Here is a 20,684-nt window from a genome sequence, read left to right on the forward strand (position 1 = left end):
GACATTTTTACTGAGAAAAGAAAAAAGCAAATGACCAAAGCGATTCTAAAAGTTTTCCCGAGAGTGGATATTTGTTGCCAGACATTTCTCTGGATCTTAATTAAAAAATGTAGGTTGAACTGTACATCACCAAGATCGTCTTTGTGAACGTAGTAGTTTGCTCTGTGTCGTAAGCATACTACGGTAATGCTTTATTGTGAAATGTATTTCAGTAATTTAAGCAACTTAAATGACCTGAAAAAAATGTCCGTAGTTGTCGTCTTCTTATGCTATGAATGGTGAGGTCCTACACAAGTAGTTTACATTTCTGTATTCATGTTTTTTCTGCTTGAGGTAATTCTATTTCTTTCAATACTCATTTGCTACTTTTAATACCGACATACTCCTTTTCTGCTGCGATATGTTATGAGGCTGCCACGCAGAGACACATGATTGAGGTAGTGGTGGTGCTCTAAAGTAGTTGTCATAATGCCCTTAAGGATGGAGCAAAAGGGTCGGAATCTCCCTTCAACCAGAATAACATATTATTCTTTACAAAATGTATTTTCTGTAACTGTAACCGAATGCGGGGATCTGTTTTCGTGTCCTAACCGCTCCACCGTGCGTTCCGTTACTCCCCAAGCATGCTGGCGGCTCCCGTTTGGGTTCAGTGGAACAATCTCCGAGAGTAATGTTCTCCCTCTGAGCTGACAGACAGCCAGAGAAAGAGGCTGGCAAAGCCTAATAAATAGCTGACTGAATTGGCTCTGCTGTGTGGCAAAGTGGCTGTCACTCAGCGGGCCTAACTTGATCAGATAGCAGGAGAATCCGTGGCAGACAGCAGAACGCTAATCTGTAGTGATGGTCTGGAAAGCAGCCACACTATAAATGCGGTTTCCAGTGATAAGTACATGAATCATTCAAGTTGCTGCACACATGTTCCAGTGTATATTTCATACTGGTGAAAATACCAGTATCTCTTAACTAAATGGGAGAATATGTTCAGGGAAGTTGATACGCTGTAATTATAGATACTGAACCGTTGCTTATTCGTAAATGTTTTGTCATTAATACACAATAATGCAAAAAATCTGCAAATTACACCGAATGAGACGCTGGAACCAGACAAAGTTCGGCATTTTGCTTGATGATTATCTTAAATGATCAATCCGATCTCAAAATTGTTGTGAATTAATTCATTTCTCTGTTGATCACTGAATATTTTCCCTCCACAATAAATTGAGTGAATAAATACAGCAGCCAGACTTAGCCTGGCTAGCGCGGTATGTTGTGTCACCGTCTGGGCTGCGGTGGGATTCTGCTCCACTCGGCTGTTGTTTACACTATACTCAAATATGATTGGCCTCAGCAGCTAGTCTGTTTAACCCTGAAGAGATAGCAGAAGACCCGGTGATTGCATAACTTCAACAACTTGTTTTCCGCTAGGATTTGCTTCATACGTTACCATCTTGTCTTGTTTTTTCTGTCGCACTCATCTGTTTTCTCACTGTGACTCATCTCATTCTTGCGCTCTCTTTACTTATCTATCCCCCACCCGTCTCTGTCACTTTATCTCTTTTCCTCATCTCTCAAAACCATGCATATTTTCCTCCCCCAATTTCACTCAGATGTCTGTCTCCTCTTCCCCACCCACAAATTCCCTCCTACTTTGCTTTTTCTGTATAATCCTTGTGTTGCACGAAAAATACCCACCACATAGGGAGTGAGGCCTTATAATTGAAAGCAGGAACACTTGCATTTTTCTCTTAAGGAAGTTTCCATCTGCTGCGGATTGACAGTGACATAATCTTGTTGAGAATTACTTTGAACATCATTTCTTTATTGTCTTTCACGCCTGTCTCTATATTTTCTGGTTTCCTACACTCGGTACATGCGTGTGTTACTCGCTCTCTGTCTTTTCACCCTCTTCTGTCTTTCTAAGTTTTTTGCCTTCCAAAGACCATTTACGTGGGGTCAGAAGGAGCAGAGCGTAATCACTCTTCACCTCCTCATCTCTGTCTTTGCAATCATTTTCTCCTCCCTCATAGAACTATAGTAGTATCTGGCTGTGATCAAAACAGACGAGGACCATCTCTCACCTGTTTTTACCCTCTCATAGCCAAGCAGAAACTGGAGGACCGTCTGGCCGCTGCCGCCCGGGAGAAGCTGGCCCAGGCGTCTAAGGAGTCCAAGGAGAAACAGCTCCAGGCGGAGAGAAAGAGGAAGGCAGCGCTCTTTCTACAAACCCTCCGCGGCCCCTTTGCTGGAGAGCCTGAGGCCAAGAGAGCTGCGCTGGACTCAGCTGCACAGCTTGAGGTGGGTGAATTGTTTATACACTTTGGCCAGCGTTTTGACACGTGTTTATGCGCCAACCATTTTTAAACTAAAAGCGTGACCATATCATTTTCACTCAAATCATGACACAATCCTGAGTGGTTGATCCCAAAAGTCCTAAGTGTCCTTTCAAGACACATGTTCAGTGTATCATATTTCATAACTTTCAGAGCGACAACAGCGTAAAGAAAGTTGTGCTGTAAAGAATATATTCATGTAATCACGTTCCCATCACTGCAAGTCCCTATTAATCTCTCAGACCGAATGCCTGCAATAATTTCAAATTCAGCCATCTGTTCGCGAGATGCAATATTCAGGCGTCGATAACATGGATGACTCAAGTTAACGTGATGAATCACGGGCCAAGGAGGGCGTGACTTCACACTGTACAAATGTCTTGGCCCCTGATTCAACGAGTGACATATATATATATATATATATATATATATATATATATATATATATATATATATATATATACACTTCTCTGTATTTTAAAGAGTTGTTTCACACCTGGCCAATCCGAAAAGCTGCAACATTCATTATGTTTGATTGCAGTTTGAGACTTTATGTCAGCGTTGAACCATTTTGGGTCTCTAAAATCCCAAAGGTCATGTACAGGGAGACACACATTCGTCACACTTGTCCAACTGAAGTTGGGGTGCGGTGAGTCACTTGTGCCGGCAGAATAAAAATAGAAGTCGTCTATAATGTCAAGGGAAAATTCAGTGTCCATTATTCGTTGCATGTTTGCATTCATATTCAAACTGCCGCTTCAGCCAGCATTGATGATTCAGTTTTATTTGTCAAGGTTGGCAGTAATCACTCATCTCCTCATCTCTGTCTTTGCAATCATTTTCTCCTCCCTCATAGAACTACAGTAGTATCTGGCTGTGATCAGAACAGACGAGGACCATCTCTCACCTGTTTTTGCCCACTTTTTTCCTTAATATTCAGAAGCATTTGATTGTTATAAGCATAGCAGTCGAATAACAAACATTTTGAACTGACATGCATACAAACTTTGCAGACCTTGACATAACCTCCCTGCACATTTGTACAATACCTGCTACTGTGAGCTGTTTATTAACATACAAATTTTGAGATTTTTTATTAACTACAATGTTCGAAAATCCTTGATTATAAACACAACAGTTTTTTTTCCGCAAAGATTAGGCTTTTTTAAAAAAAAATAATAAATGGTGTTTGATAACTCAAAGTACAAACATGAAACCCACTATTGGCCCAATGGCACTGGATAAAGAAGCACAAATTTGTCAGCACAATGGAGCCTGCCTCATCAAATTGTTAGTGTCCACAGCCCTGGCTAGACGTATGCACCCTCAGGTCAGCGGCACATTTTAGCTGGCTCTGCTTTTTCTTTTTATCCTCTCTTTTTTTTTAACTGAAGTCAAGTCTTTGTTCATAGAAGAGGTTCAGTAAACATAAAAATACATGTAGTAAAGCTGGCTTAGTACCCCATACCAAAAGAGCCTCAATCTGTATGCCTGTTGATACCAGATGGCATATTGTGTTTTCTTTTCTATGATGGTTCGTTATTGATGATGTGCAAATGAAGTTGTAGGCGGTTAGGAGCTGTGTATGGCTGTATTGATGGACGTTTTCAGTTCATGCAATAATTGATTAGGAGGAGATGAAGGTCTGGTTCTTGAGGGACTATGTTCATGTTCATCAACGGCGTTCATTTAAAGGTCACAATCACAGGAGATGAAGTACGTGACGTATTGTTATTGAGCTAAATCTGTGCTAAGGCTCAGCTTAGACTGCTTCCAATGAATGAGCAGCTTTAAGCCTGGACTGTGACAGCAATTACAATCAATCAAAAAGGTGGGATTTGTATGCTGGATAAGTTAATCACTGCGCAGCTGCTGGCACTCCAAAACAAGCCTAGTTTATTTTCCTTCTCGGCTCATTATGTCCTGTTTTAAATAAAAGACCGAACAAGTGAGCTTGTTTTGTCATCTTTGTTGGAGCTATGAGTTTATAGTTTTCATGACTTTATCCCATAGGAATCGGAGTGTTTGTGTATGCTTTCTTAATGCCTTACTGTTGTATGGTATTTATCTACACAACACACTTGTGAAGTGGGCACTTGGGTGATCTGTTAAACTAACATGTATCAATACAGAATGTAGAGGAATGTAAATGTAGATTTGGCAGTGACTAGTGAGGTGACAATTGAAGTGATTAAAGAAGAGGTCAACCCAAATTCTTTTTGGTATTGCAATATAGTTTCATATTATCAGATTGTAAAAGCCCTTTGTCATATACTTTAGTGTTAATATGTCTCGGTGGTGGTCATTTGACGTGTAGATTGCGAGTCCATTTGATGGATGCTTCATTTCAGCTCCTCGTGTGAACCCAAGTGAAGCGTGGTGAACTGGCCTATAGCCGGTTGGGCCAGGTGGCGGTTGGCGCGCTCCTGTCGATGTTGCGCCAGCTCTGTCACTCTTTTCCAGATGTTCTGTGACTGCTGCAGTGTCCATCAGAGCGTGTGTGTCCAGAAGGAACTCCCAACATCCAGGACTTTGGCATACTAATGAATACGTGTTAGAGATGGATGCATGGGCAGCTGGTGATTGTGAGCTTGTGTTGGTTGGTGGTCAGTCTAGTGCTGGATGTGTTAACGCAGCGGTCCCCAACCTTTTTTGCGCCACGGACCGGTTTCGTGTCAGTCAATATTTTCACGGACCGGCCTTCACGGTGTGGGCAATAAATATGACCTAATAAAATGATACGACCGGCATGAAGCAAATATAAAGTGCATAAATTTACAACTCACTATTACGCTGAATCAGTGGGAGCCGGGTCAGGGTGCTGGGAGTCACTGGATGTGTGTACTTTATATCTGGTGTACTCCGTAACTTAGACTTTTATGTCCAGTCTACTGCTTAACTTAAACCTTTATGTCCTGTCTTCTGCTTATCTTAAATCCTGCTTCACAAAGACAGGATGTTGGATATGGAAGCAGAGGTTTCGTGCTTTTTTTGGCAATCTCAGGATATTCTGTATTGATTTTAGACCAGAATACCGGAAGAGTTGAAGCAGACTTTTTTGTTTTTGGGGTAACGTAGCCTATGTCAAGACGCTTAAACGCAGAGATGGATGCATCCGGTCCTTTTTCAAAATAAAACATTTTCCCAATTTTTTTTCTCTTCTTCTTTAAAATAAAACTTTATTTTTAATTATTTATTTTTAAATTTTTTTTAACAATCATTAATTTTTTTCTGTTTTTTGGAGGAGCGGGGTGGTGAGGTTCCGGGTTCTATTTAATCAACAGTGGTCATTGGTAAGCATTAGACATGTTCAGAAGCGATTAGAGTGCATTATGTGCTGGGACGGTAAAATGAAAAGTAACATAGGCGATGACATTACAAGGTTGAAGCAATTACTTTGAGTACAGTGGGTTTTATTTTCTATTTTTACGGCTTGATTCTGTCAGCTGGCACAAGGGCGCAAGGATGTGTAATGATGTGATAATCTGAAGAAGCACTTTGAAGAACTAATGTTAAGGGAGATCACAATGACTTTAAGGTCATTAGACATAACTTCTAGTTGTGGTGAATATTATGACAGCAGCATTTTGCAAGTTGATGCTGCTGTATTTTGAAAGCCAGAAAACCGGTTGGTGTGATACAGTGCAGTATGTTGGGACCGTGGGTTTCTGTTTTCTTTTGTGAACAAACAATTCAATTTAATTAAGAAACGTTTCAAAAATATGTGTGCATGCATCACATTTTAGTTAGTTATAGAAGGAAAGAAAATCCAAAATTGAAATTAGTAGGTCAGACTTTAAAATCATCTAAAATCGGGAGCAGCTCCAGTAGATATGCTCTGGAGAATTCTTTCTTTGAGATGTCCATCATAACTCCACAAAGCGCTCTTTTCAGCCATGGACATTGCTGGTGTTTGCACACAATTGTGGATTTGTTTTGTCAGTCAGGCAAAGATGACAACATAAATGTTTCTCTTCATTCAGGCACGACGGTACAGTTCTGGAAAGAGCCCCGATGCCCAGTAGGGGAGCAGTGGCACCGCTTAGAACGCAGATGAATTGGAAAATAATGATATGAAGGAATACGAGCGTTCTCGGTTCTGTCGCGGGCTGCCATCAGTGATGGAGTTTAAAGCGTATTTTGCAGTCGAAGCCTTTGATTAATGACCATTGTGAACATGAGGGAGGCTTGCCTGCTCCTCACACTGAATTTCCTCAAACATTTTCCCATCAATTTCCTTATTAATTAGATCTAATTAATTAGAATTTTGTCACCGAGCCTCTTATCTATGTCTTCATGTCAGACAATACACATTGCATTGTTCAATACGAGTCATGTCAGATAATAAGCATAGAATAAAAAAAACGGTAAAAAGAAGTTGTTTCTTCGTATTTGATTATGTGCCGTTTGTAAAATGAAAATACAGAGGCAGTCTGGTCTGATAATTATTGGGACTACGGGCTGTTTTTGTGTGCTGAGACTAATTTAACATGAGAAGATTCTCCTTAACAATGTAAAAAAGGGAAGCTTTCACAGTGTTGCACATTTAATTAAATGGATTTTTATTTTCTTTGAGCCTGGGAGATAATAATTAAGTGATGTATTTTTTTTTACTGGGCTTTTAATCAAGCAAAATATATATATATATGTTCAACTCTCTCTGTGAATTGTTTTAGCTTGTGCTGCTGTAGTTTCTTTATTCATCTTATGGCATTTAATTCAGAGCTTTGCTGTGAGGAAAGTAGTACGTAATGTAGCCGAGTCCGACCTCATCACATTGCCAACCTGACTTTTACGTAAAAGTGACTCTGGTATTAAATTGTAGCTTGAGTTATGAGTAGTTATTTCTTTATTATATAATATTAATGTATATATTATTGTTAGTATTATTGTATTGAGTAATTATTATTATATATTGATAGAATGCCCCTCCTGTGTTCCTCTTCTCGTCTCCTTTCCTCAGCTTCCCATCTCCTTTCCTCTCCATGGACTGAAACTTTACGTCGTTACTCCCTTTTACTGTCCGAAGTTTCGTATCTTGCCGGAGCAGGCGTGAGAGGGCAGACATTTTCTCATTCTGGTGTTGGGATAAGCTTCCCAATATGTCAGTCCTAATTTTAAACCAAACCTGGCTTCCTATCATTTCATTATCTCTCCCTTAGCCCAGACACCAGATAGTGTGCAAATAGAAAGGTGTAATAAATATTCTTCCTCTTCCCTGCCTGTTTATAGATACGTATTGATTGTCTTTTGTTGTGAGCACTCTCTTTCCAGCCTGTACTTCTTCACCACATTTGCTTCCTAGTTTCATCTTCTTTCATCAGCATCATTCCCTCTTTACTTCCTTTTGTGCCTCCCTGCCTCTGTTGTTATGCTCCACCCATTTCTTACCAATTTTAGCAGAAGGTTAAAAAGCGGGCTGATTGAATTGGAGAGATTGAAGTCACATGCCAGATTAATTTCCTTGCTGTCTTCCATATTCATCATTCCAGTCACTCCATTTATGTGAACGGTAACATATAAAATATGCCATTTGATCTTTTTCTTGATCTAATTGCCCCTTTGGTACCACGAACTCATACATATGTAACATGGGTAACCCCAGGAGCAATCTAAGACCCAACCCTGGAAGATAAAATCTGACCTTGAAGGGTTTAGTGTCGTGTTTAATCCACTGATGGTCTGAAGCCGTCTTTTCAATGGGAATCCAGCAGCAGGTCAATCTCATACGAGCAGGCAGACCCACATTGGAGTAATTAGAGGCACTTTGCAGCTGACAGTTGTAACTCAGCGTGTAGCCAAAGGGCTGCACTGGGTTGTGTAACTCACACATTTTAATCAGCTGAGTAAGGATTTGTTTTATGTAAGAAGAATAGAATCAATCATTTCTCAACAGAGTAAGGAACTATGACTCTTTTTGTATCTCCTTATTATATTATACCACCACCTTCTTTTGTTGTTGCTACATCAATCCTGCTCAATAGAGAGATGAAGCATTTGGGAATTAATACAATTTCCCAATTGATAAAGAGGGAGCCTGACTGTTTATTATAATCAATACATTAGCAATTAAAAAGAAAAGGTCCAGTGTCCTATTGTGTCGGTTGCAACGATCCCTTCACTGACGTATTTGCTCTCTCTCCTTTTATTTCTTTTTGGTTCTAGTTGCAAGAAGCCCTCTCTGTCCTGTCTGACCCTCCCCAAGTGTCGTCTGCACCATCTGCGTATCCTCAGGATCAAAGGCCGGCCGTGGGGAACAAAGGAGCGCATCGCAGCAGGGACCCTCCATCCTCCTCCTCCTCCTCCTCCCACACTACCTCCAGAGGAGCAGCACGAGACAGAGACCGAGATAGAGACCGAGACAAGGACCGGGACAGAGATCGAGACAGAGAGCGGGAGAGAGAGAGAGACAGGGAGAGAGAGCGAGATCGAGAGAGAGAAAGAGAGCGCGAGAGAGAGAGGGATCGAGAGCGGGACAGAGAAAGAGAGAGAGAGAAAGAGAAAGAGAGAGATAGGGATAGAGACAGAGACAGGCACAAAGGGAGGGACAAAGACAAAAAGAAGAAAAAACACAAGAGGAGGTCGAGATCGAGGTCAAAGTCAAAGACGAAGAGCAAACACGCCCTTCCCAGTGCCTACAGGAGATCCCGCAGGACCCGGTAAGACCCCCTGGCCGTGTGCTCAAAACTGCCAGTGTCAGGCCTGGGAATCTCTCAGTATAAAACCATTACATTTGAGCTTTATTCAAAGTGTTGTGCTTGGATTACACATCCATATTCTTTCACTGTATGACTATGTCACTTTCCCGATTCAGCAAGATAAATGAGTCTTTTAGGAGAAAAGACTGTGTGCTCAGTGTAGCAGTCCAGCTCTTTATTTTCCTCTGCTGCTGGTCGCTACAGTCAGAGCCCCTCGGTGGAAGCACTTATATTGGTTTATTGGTTTCTTTTCTGCTGCTTTGCTGCATAAATAATTTACATTTGTTGTACAGTAAAGATTTGAACCTCTCAGTTTATGCAAATTACAGGGGATGAGTCAAGAAACAGAGTTATCTTTGAATAGAAAGATACGTAGAAGCAGCACTGTGATTGGTGCAACTGCTGTATAAGACATTTAATGTGACAGACTGAGAACTAAGTGATTGAACACTCTGTTTTATATTTCACTTCAGCTAAACCTTCAGCGCATAGCACACTGCATCCATATGAACAAAAACATGAATAGAAAATAATGCATTTTTTGGTCTCTGTTCTCGTTTCTGGGAAGAAAGTGATGAATGTGGAATGAATTTATGAAACAAATGTAGGAGTTAAAAGAGGCATAATGAAGGAAAAGGGAGAATTAACAGAACGCGTGAGAAAGAACTTGTGAATTAAGAATTAACTAAAAGGTTGATGTCAAGTGATCAAAGGTAGAGATTGGGCTGCTTGGTTTGACATTTATATGTCAAATAGGCCAATATTGACCAGCTGACTTTGTGTCTCCACAAGCTAATTTAAACCCTGCTGTTCTTTCTTTTTTGGCTTTGTTTTTAAGAAAAAGAGGTATAATTTCCTTGTCTCGTCTCTACATACAAGCAAGTGGAGAAAGTTAATCAATTGCAAAGAACTCTGAAAAGTGAATTCTGAGAGTGAAAAGTGAAAAGTTTTCTTTTTGGACTAGATTAGAAAAACTGTATTTACATATTTAAAGTCCATGCTGTATATTAAAGTAAAATACATAATTATCATATGTGTTTTTGTCCTGTGGCCCAGTTGCACTGCATTGAGACTGTATTGCGTTCATGTGAATTATGTGACATCCACCTCAGCCGAGTCTAATGGAATCACTGCAAACCATCCTCTGGCTATTCCTAGTTTCAAGTTCCTTGAAAAAAAACATCCGGATAGCTTGCATTATTTCTTCCTCTTGCATATTACCTCTGTCATTGTCTTATCGCCTTCTTTTCACCCTTTTCTATTCATGTTCTTCATTTCAAATGCATCAGCTCACCTGCTAAAGGCTCTGTGTTGTGTAAGTGAATGCCTTGTCCTCTTTGTCCGCCTGTCTGGCCAGATCCCGCTCGCACTCCCCGGGGAGAAGAGACAGGAGGGGCGTCTCGTCCGAGCGGAGACGTGACGAGAGAGAGCGGGAGCACCATCATCCCAGCAGCAGCGCCGGCCTGCCCAGGGGGCATTCGAAATCCAGGTAAACCTAACAGCAGATGTCATGAGTCTGCATGGAGAGAAACAATCATGGGTCTCTGACGTAGAACTGTGTTGACTTTATCACTGAAAGCATTGATCATCGCACCCGTTAAGGCAGAAAGATGCTCTAACAGTCACACAATACAGTGTTGATAGTGTGTGTGTCTACTATACATTGAGTATTGGTTTTAAATTGTGTCTGTATAGAAGTATATTTAGCCAACATACCTACAAGGCAGATACTTAATCCCCAAATGACCACTGACGGGAACTCCGATGGGCAGCTTGTACTTGCATGAATATGAGGCAGGGCCTTTCTGAATACACAAGCACTATGTTCAGACAGTGTCCCATGCCCTTGATAGATTGTGTGCTGGATGGTGTCACTGCTTGAATCTGCAATGTTTCAGTTCCTTCTCACATTTGTCTCCAAGGTCCCCTCCTGAAAAAAGACGAGGCTTCTTGTCATCCTCAGGACAGATGCAAATTGTGGGTTCCTCTCTCTCCCCATATTCTTCACCCGGCAGAGTTTTGTCCCCATCAGCTAGCCCCGCCTCCAGCTTGACCCACTCCAGGTAACCCTTTACACGGCTGCCAATCCACTGCTTTCCCAGGTGTAACTGAATGTTGTTTCACTAGAGAAACAAAAGCTTGTAGGCAGGAAGTAGAGCCAAGGAGATTGATACAATTTGTTTTACTTTTGCTTTTAAATGCGTCTTAATTAGATCAATAGATCAAGTCTTTGGATCTTCCGTCTCATGAAACAGCACAACACAGCTGTTGGTTGTTGAAGGAAACTGTGCTGATTGATACTTCCTGTCAAAGACCAAACTGAGCATGATGACGAACACTAACTCTTTCTTAAAAACACGTTTTTACTGTTATTGTTTTGAAATGAACAATTATGAACAATGATTTTTTTTTTCTCCACATGTTGAAGTGGTGTCCTTGGGGCTATAGAAAGAGCGATACAATATGTTTTGAAGGTGGTGTATTTTCATTAGGCCTTTTTAAAAAAAACAGCAAAAGTGTAAGTAATGGATTAAACGGTGTTTATTTCCTCTAATGTATGCTGGAAGCAACCACGCAGAATACTACCTAAAGTAGTAAACTTCCAAGGACAATTTTGTGGGCTTGCAGAGGGAAAAAGACATTGGGGATTTGTACGCTCTAGCAACTGCGGCCAAACCTGTTACCCAACATAGCATTATGTTCATCAAACACATTAGTCCTCATCTTAAAACCATTCAAGTGAAACATAATGTTTGAAAATATGTACAATAAAGCCTAAATGTAACCTCTGTCTTGCTTGTCCTGGCATAAACTAAACAGGCAAACGCTTATGTTATATTCAGCCTCAGCTTTTTAGCATGACATTAAGTACGCAGCCATTATAGTTACGACCATTTTAAAATGTTCTTGTTTTAAAAGAAGTGACCTGTAAAAAAAATGTGTCAGCCAGAGCGGCAGGAGCTTTACAACATTAGATTGATTAGCTGGGTTAGGGGCAGTGAAAAAGTGGTTTGAGTGGTAAATCTGCCTCCACTAATGTACACTGTATCGCTGTTTGGCAGAACGAAACGTTCATCATTTTACTTCAGAATGATCAATATGTGTAATTTTCATCCATAATTATGGGCCATCATTAGACCGCGTTTCACAAAACGCCACGCCCCTTTTGGGGGGATAGAAAACCCAGCATCTGTTCAGTTATAAAAGGTCAGTGATAAATTCACATGAGTCCATTTAAAATAGAACTTTAAACGTGTTTCATCTTCCTCTAAACAGTGTTGCTGTCTACGAAAGACGTGGAATGGTTTCCCCCTCTTAAAAATGGCGTGGTGATTAGAGCCCATGCTGGGTGACATATTGCCAGTCTGAAGTATACTCAGTTTGAGAATATGAAAATATAGTGGGTAAAACAACGTTTGTCAAAGGAATTCTATATCCAGCATAACCGAAGCATTAAATCTTAACGAGCCAGTGAGATGATGGCTGAGAGCCAACATCTTTCAGCTTCAAGGTCATAAGACACAAATGTATTCACGGCAGCGGACACAATCCCCTCTGAGGTCTTGGGGTTATTGGTTTGCTCGTATTAATATTTCCAACAAAGAGACAGTTAAAGCGGCGTACAATAACTTAGGAATATTAGAGGGGAAATATGTAGGCTTGCAAAATTAACATGAGGCTAATTCACTCTCCAACTTTTCCTCCCTCTTTGTTCTCAAACAAAATGTACAGCCACTGTACTACAGGAGATGATTTTACCTAATCCAGCAGCATACTTTCAAGAATGGAGCTGTGTGCAGGGGCGGGGGGGGGTTGTACAGTGCTAAATGCTCAGCGAACAGAGGTGATGATTAGTGGGATGAAGCAGTTGTTTAACATCAATCTAGCACAGAGCAGAAGAAAGTTGGCTTGTTAACGGACACAGAAATGCTGCCCTTCACGTCGCATCGGGTCATATCACTGTGAATGTTGAATCTCGCAGTTAGCGTCTCCAAAGCATCAGTGTCAGATGTCACATTGAAAATGCATATCTTTTAAAATCAAATATGCCATGTATTAGGCGGTGGAGTCTGAGACCATCCATAGAAACGAGATACTTTAATTTCCTCGTTTAATCCGTGAGGTACAATTGCGTTCCGTGTCTGAATGCGGTCACTTTCTCTGCATAACAGTTTATCTTTTCGGTCCCCGCCTCCTGTTGGGGTTAAGGAAATATTTTCACTTCCCTCAGAATGTTAAGTTGAATCCGTGGTTTTTGTGTTCACTTTGCATGCTCAAGATTCTTCGTGCGATTAGCAGTCTTATGTTCTTCTACCGTCAGTTTTAGAGCTTTGTTTGGTTTGGTCGACATACATCCGGCCTGCGAGGACATTTAAGTGTATAGATAACGTTGAGTGCTGCTGCTGCAGCTTATAAACGACTGGACTTTGAGTTTCTTCCCCGTGTGTGAGTGCATAAGCCCCTTCTGCATCAGCGGAGTTGGAGGAGACCCGTAAAAGCTGGCAGGGCCAAATGATATCCAAGTGGACAAGGAAGGTTTTAAAAGAGGCTTTTTTATTGATATATTTTTTTAAGTAATATGCTCGTCTGAATAAAGTGAGAGATTTGGAAACTATATCCCTCAGACGGATAGCTCTGTTCAGAAGTGCCAATGATTAAGTATTGTTTGGTTTATTTGCACAGACACCATATTGTAAAATATGTGGGGATTTTTTGTTCAATCTATATCTAAAATGTCTATTTGTTCTCATTGCTCTCTGAAAAGCTGTGTAATGAGATAAGGCAGGGGTCACTAATAGGCAGTCCAGACCCAGACGCTGTTGTGGCCGGACTTGGTCCTCAAACCATAGATCGTTGAGAGTTATTACATTTTGACAGCGCGGCGCAGCTTCTCTATCTTTTACAGCTTTCGGTCAGAGGTCCAGGAAACACACCGATCAATTACATGCGTTGTAAATTACATCACGTGGTGCCACTCGGCCGATCACATGTGTGGATTCTGATAAACTTCCCAACTCTTGTGAGATTTAGGATACATCGCCAGTCTCTTATTTGCATCCCTGTTTCCCTCACTTGCGTCTTTTCCGAGGAGAAATGACACACTTAAACTAATAAAGAAAGTCTTATGTTACCTGCTAAGAACAACAGGACCAAGTTCGACTGGCAGAATGCATTTGTCTTATTTATTAGTTCAATTTTGATTGTGACATCATTATTAAATAACCCAGAACATGACTTTTCTCTTGAGCACTGGACAGAAGTCATCATACCCGGCGCTCATGAATGATTCTCATCACTGAATGGAATTAACAATACATTATGTAGAAAGTGTTTCATCTCTCAGACTTTCATTCTCGCTGCTCAGTGTTGAAATAAGAGCGTTGGGACGGCCGTCAATACGGTGGCGCAGAGCAACTTCCGGTTGAAAAGAGGAAAGGGCTATTAAGAGACTTGGGATGTACCTATGGAGGACGGGGCCGGAAACAAGTAGTCAGAGAACAATACGTGAGTCAGAGAAGTTATTTCATAGCGTCCTCCAAAAAGAGAAACGTGAACAGCGAGAGCAGAGCTTTTAACCAAGAATGAACAGACTCTGAAATGTTAATTCTTCCCACGGGCAGTTCAAAACCAGTATGTCTCATATGTGCAGAGACCGTGATGGTTATTGCACGAGACAATGTGACGCTCCACTGCGAGACAAAGCACAACTCTTTTGAGCAAACTTACCCGCTCTCGCATCCCAAATGAAAGCACAAAATACAAACGATCAGAATACCCAAAATGATCAGAATACTAACGCATGAATTCACTGCCCAACAATGCTGTAAACGGAGAGGGGAGTAATGCTGGAAGTGGTTTAATAACCACAGATGAAGTCCCTGCACACAATTGTGTCTTTATTAGAAGATGAGATTAATATAATATCGTGACTTTTTTTCTGGCGGCATCCCTTAAAATCGAAATTAACTCAATTTAAAGCTGCAGGGCAAAGACAATTCATTTAAATGAATTTTTCGAAAATGAAGTACTTTATTTTAAGATTTGTATTTCAGCTTCCTGTTATGTAATTTATTCTTAAAATGCGGCCCTTTTTTTTATACTTGAACCGAGAGAACATGAATTCATTCAGTTCAATCAAACAAAAATTGTCTTTATTCTTCTTCTATAATTATTATAATTATCATGAATACAACAACCTATAGTTTTTTTGTATATATATAATATGACAATATATAAAACTTCAGAAGCTGTGATATCAAATAGCTTTTGTGGCTCCAGACTTTTTTTTTTCGGTGGAAAAAAGGGCAAAATGGCCCTCTGGAGAGGAAAGGTTGCTGACCCCTGCCTTCGAGCATCATCAGCCTCACTACAGTTTGAGCGTAGCCGGAAAAATTGTACTATTGTTATATTTTGAATAAGGTTTCTTGGGAGATTACTGTCCACTCTGTGAAGCACACTTGCGCTGCTCGGGGTTTCAAAAGATGGTGGTTTAAAGTATTATTATAAATGTAAATCGTGAAGTTTAAAAAGTTAATACCTTCCACGCTGTAATCCACAGTGAAACACAAATAATCAGTTGTGACAGAAAATTATGCAACTCTTAAGTGCTGCCTCTCCAGCTTATCAGAACATCATGAATATATCTCTTGAAGTCATTTTCGAGATGAATGGATTTGCAGGGTTCAAAATGATGTTTTCTTCCCATAAAGCCGTTACAAAGCGAGGGCACGAGGGGGCAAAGGAACTCCCCGCCGCTGCGTGTCGGATATTTCCTTGAATATCTAGAAGAAGTTCATGGACATAATCTCAGTCAAGGTCAGCGTGAAATCCTTCGGAAAAATATTGAGTCTGTGTGTGTGTGTTTGTAAAGATAAGGTGAAAGGTGTTGTTGAGGATACGAGTGTACAAAGTCAACATAAAAAAAAACAGCATTTTTCTTGCTGTTGTGCCACACCGAAAAAAAACATAAGACCATATTTTCTGAACAAATGAGCATCACATTGGGACAGAGGTTCCATTAAACGCCAATACTAGCCACTATTGGGGATTTATGTATTTTAGACCAGCCATAAAAGGCTGAACAGATTGGATCTTTTATGCAAAGGAAAGGCCTATTTTGAAAGCGCTGTAAAATCAAATTGTTGACCTCTTTATTGAGGTCATCTGTCGGGCCCTTATGAAGTCAATCTTTCTAAATCCAAATCTTTATCACCGTATTAAAAGCTCTTACTATAGCCTCATCTTTCCAGATCACGCATTAGCTTTTGTAAATCACTTCCACACACTGAGTGACCACAAAAACAGAAACGCTTGGAGGCCAAATCCAAAGCAATATAATAGTCCTGGAATATCCCAGGTTAACCCTGTGTTACATATTTCTCTGTGAGAGAGAAATATGTACGTTAAAGAAGCTGCAATGGCAGTTCTTGGGATGTTATGAAAGATGTATAGTACAGATGAATACTCACCATTCTTCCCCAGAAGTTTCCAAATACAAGCCGTTAGATTTGGAAGTTATGTTTAGCGACTACTGAGCAGATGTTGTTTGTGCACATATTTGATTTGTGGAACTTTAAATAAATATGCTCTTATCCACAAAAAAACATGAAAAATGACACTCCATGGAAATATGTTTTGCTTTTACAAACATAAAGCCACGGGAGAGTTTGCTCACATCCCATCGGTATTTTATAAACCTTAATTTCATTTTTAAATTATTTTTTATTCTTTTGAATTTGACATATTTTCGGTCCTTTCTGAGTTATTGGAGTGACTCCAGAAAGGGAATGGCTTGTTTTCTTCTCTCTTTTTTTTTTTTGAACGAGAGATGAGATCGAGACATACAGATCCCACATTATGAATTTAAACGGGTGTAATGCCCAAGAATGACTTACACGCACAGATAAACACGTTCTGAATTGTCCCGCTCTTCCAATGGGCTAACTCTGGAGGAGTCCATTCCTCAAGCAGCGGCCTGTTCTGCCGTTTCTTGTCCCCCGTTGTGTTTTATCAACTTGATGCACGTGGCTTCTCCTATTCTGAACACCTCGTAATGAACTGTGAAAATGTAGACACCGATAGGAGAACACACATCTTTATCTTCCACTCGCATGGATATTCGTCTTCGGCGTCACAGATGTACACTTCAAAAACTTCCCTGTTGCCATGGGTTGCAAAACACGAGATAAGAAACAATACATCATTTATAAGTGTGCCAAAAGGATGGGATTAAAGTGTTAAAGTATGAACAAAATATGAATTATCTTAAAGAGTTGTGATTTTTTTTAAAAAGCCACGGTAAAGTCCTTTATTTCGTACGATGACAGATGATGGATTAGAAGAGGTTAATCATTGCCGTGGGTATCGTCTTCCTAAAGAGAGATTTACAAATTAATTAAGTGAAGGACGTGAAGGGTCCTGGACTATTAATGTGTCTTTCCTCCTCCGTACTGGACTGTCTCTAAGGGTTCTGTGTATTATTGCTGGCAGTGCTTGTGAAATTCTTATTTTACATATGAAAAATTGATATTTCCCACATGAAAGCTATTTGATATCCCTAAAAGAAACACTCTGCATTGCCTTTTATAAAAAAAAAGCACTCTTGAGTGTTCATTAAAATGTAAATTGGTATCTGAAATATTCCCTAAATATGTAAAAACTGCTGATCTTCTCGGCAGCTCGGCCCTCAGTTGTAATTGATCCGGTTAATTTAGGATCTCTCTAACTCGCATTACCCTGAAATGGTAAACGCAGCGTTGCCGTGTCACCGCGAGAGACTAAAGTCGCTGTTTTTAGATCTGCGTCTCATACATAGACAACGTGCAGGAGATAAGAACACAACTTATTCCAAAAGTGGTTTCGTCAGAGCCCTGCACAGACACTCTTAGGGGGCAGTCCGATAAAGAAATATGAAAAGCTTTGGACAGAGCCAAGAAGTTGAATCTGAGCCACTTTGTCCTTTTTTTGTCTGCGTGGTTAGAAACTTATCAGCGTTTGACATTGTTGATGTGGTCGTCTGGGCTCTGGATGGCTATTTAAAGTTATTTTTACAGATCACATGTCATTCCTCTTTTTACCGCTCCGTTTCTCTCTCTCTCTGCTCCCTTCTGCAGCTCTTGATGTCGGTCTAGCTTTGAACATTTCAGAAGATATTCTGAATTTTGTATAGCCTTTCTCCTGTTAACATGATTGGTGTGTGTGTGTGTGTGTCTCTCTCTCTCTCTCCCTCTCTCTCTCTCTACAGGGGTGGTTCTCTGGAGAAAGACAAGGCAGTGGCTTCATCCATTGTATCCTCCGTTCAGGCCAAAATAACTCAGGTATTGTTCTTTGTTTTCTCCCCAAATATGTCCTCTGCTGAACTTTACAGCCGACCAAATACAAGTATAGTGCTTTTATGTCTTTCCAGCATGCACAGAGGAAAAGCATAAAGTGCTGCCTTGTTTTTTGTCTCGGACCTTTTTGAAGGGAAATGTTACATGAATAAATGTTTTATACCATCTACATATTCTGTTATTTCTCCTGTATGGGTTATACAACACATGCATGTATTGTATTTTTTTTTAAGCTTAATTTGTTTAATTTTGGATTTTTGAGAATTGGTCTAACGGTACAGATTTTCTCACCTGCATCTTGTAGAATAGATTCATTTATCTCTTGCCTGACGTCGTTTTCTACCACACAGGAGGTGTGTAGTAGAAAATAATTACTCAACACATACACACACTAGTAGAAAATGACACTGAAGTGTGTGTGTGTGTGTGTTAACTTATATCCTGTAGTCAATATCAAAATGAGGAGGTCTAAAACATCACACCCGCATCATTTGAGTTTGAGTGAATCGTTAATTTTCCACACAGTAGCTGTTCCGGCTTCACCCGGAGCAGTGGACCGTACCACACCGCCCTCACCGGCAGACTTTTTGTTCAGTGAGCACCTGCAGCTGCTCAAAGCTTTAACCTTGACTTTGAGTTGTGTGAAGACTCTGTGAAGCCCACCGTCCAATCAGCTGGAGTCTTCTCAAGCAGTAGTTTCCAGGGTTGAAAGGGGTTTCCGGGATTTTGTCTACCTTTTTTTTACATCACCCATACTCTCCCATTTGAACATTTTGACAAACGTTTGCATGCTACAACTGTAGCAATTCGTCTGGAATTGCACCTCCACCCCCTGCACTCTTTCTGGGAGCAAAGCCAAGACTTTAGGAAGAGTGGATGCCAGTTGAATGTGAATACAGAGACCTTGGCAAACTTGCCCCTGACAAAAAAAAAAAAAAAAGCTGTCTCTTTGGAAGTGGGATCTTACCTCTCTGTGGAGGACGGAGGCAGAACTAATGTTCCGTGTACCAGAAAGAAAAAAGAGTGGGTTGCCACTTCTGCTGAGGTACTGGAGGTGAAGTTCAATGCAATGTTCCTCCCGTTTTTATTGTCTCCTTGGCTGTAGGATGCAGTTTTTGTTTAGTTTGTTTCCAATTTTGCCGTCGAGCGGCTCCAATCTATATTTTTAGATAATAAATTATATAAAACGACAATGTGGCAAGGGTCGCTCGCATTTATACTCCCACGGAGGATTATGAGTTTAATCTGCAGCTTTGCGGCGTGTTTCTGCGCAGCACTTTACGGTTTGGGGTTGATGTTTCCCTGCTCAGCACCAAAGTGGAGACGGACACAGTTAGCAAGTAGCTGGTGAGCTCAGCGGCGCGTGAAGCAGCCACACAGCCGGATGTGCCGCTCAGATTGGAAAGCACCAAAAATGGAGCGAATAGAATATTGGACTTGTCATTCATCAGGTGTCCAGAAACACAACTCCACATGGACGCTCATGTTTCTGCATCCATGTGGAACTGCTGGATGTGTGAATAAGTTATGTCCATCGTATCAACTTAAACGATAACGGTGTCAGTGTTGTGTTCACGTTGTCGGTTTACAAATATAAAAAGTGGCGATGGTATGGTTCCTGTGTGTCCTCGATATCCTGAGAAGCGTGCGACTTTGAGGGGGCTAAAAGTCAAAGCCTTGAACATTTTGGAAAGTTTAAAAAAGTGAATTGAAGTACATCTTCTGTCTGCATGTGTGTGTGTGTGTGTGTGTGTTCCACAGGTCCAACATTGTTTCACAATCCATCTGCCTCGAGGGCACAAACAAGCTCCAAAATGAACGCTGAGCAAACCTTCAGCTAAGCCCGGCAAATGTAAATTCCAGCACTCGAGGCTCATTGAAGACATTTACAAAGACTGACCACATGCAGAGTTAGGGTTCACACTACGGGGGCGTCAGCCGTAATTACCCTCAGTTTGTGTCCCGCGCCACGCCGTATTGGATCCTCCAATTTGAGGGAATTGTGCCCATAAAATCTTTGCAACGTCCTTGAATTTGAGAACCCTGTGATATGGTATTGACTGTCGTCGATGGCTCGCGGAAGCCGCGACCACCCGTTGAGAGTTAAAGACAGCATAGGCACTTTCATCCATAAAATTACAGCAATCACACTCCGGGCTCTGCGTGCGGCCAGTTTCTCACAGTTTGTGCACCGATTGTGGGAATGACAATGCGTGGTGCACTGCGCTCGCTCCAGCTGTTGGTATGCGATACATTGAATGGGATGTGTTTTGTTTATCCGTGGAGCTTTGTGCGCCTCGTTGGGGTGTTTAGAGCACATAAAC

General features: G+C 40.9%; 1 protein-coding gene across 4 annotated transcripts in view; it reads left to right on the plus strand.

The window, feature by feature from the left end:
- Positions 1 to 20,684, plus strand: part of sfswap (splicing factor SWAP) — a 47,792-nt gene that overhangs the window by 22,567 nt on the left and 4,541 nt on the right. For all 4 annotated transcript variants that reach the window (XM_068574100.1, XM_068574101.1, XM_068574102.1 and 1 more), the window contains 5 exons: positions 2,099 to 2,295; positions 8,496 to 8,989; positions 10,386 to 10,517; positions 10,951 to 11,091; positions 18,273 to 18,345. In XM_068574100.1, coding sequence (XP_068430201.1) covers positions 2,099 to 2,295; positions 8,496 to 8,989; positions 10,386 to 10,517; positions 10,951 to 11,091; positions 18,273 to 18,345 — 1,037 coding nt within the window. The remainder of the gene's footprint in view (positions 1 to 2,098; positions 2,296 to 8,495; positions 8,990 to 10,385; positions 10,518 to 10,950; positions 11,092 to 18,272; positions 18,346 to 20,684) is intronic.

Source organism: Clinocottus analis, unplaced genomic scaffold (assembly GCF_023055335.1).
Source record: "Clinocottus analis isolate CAN_PGR_092001 unplaced genomic scaffold, fCliAna1.0.p SCAF_13, whole genome shotgun sequence".
Classification (NCBI taxonomy): domain Eukaryota; kingdom Metazoa; phylum Chordata; class Actinopteri; order Perciformes; family Cottidae; genus Clinocottus; species Clinocottus analis.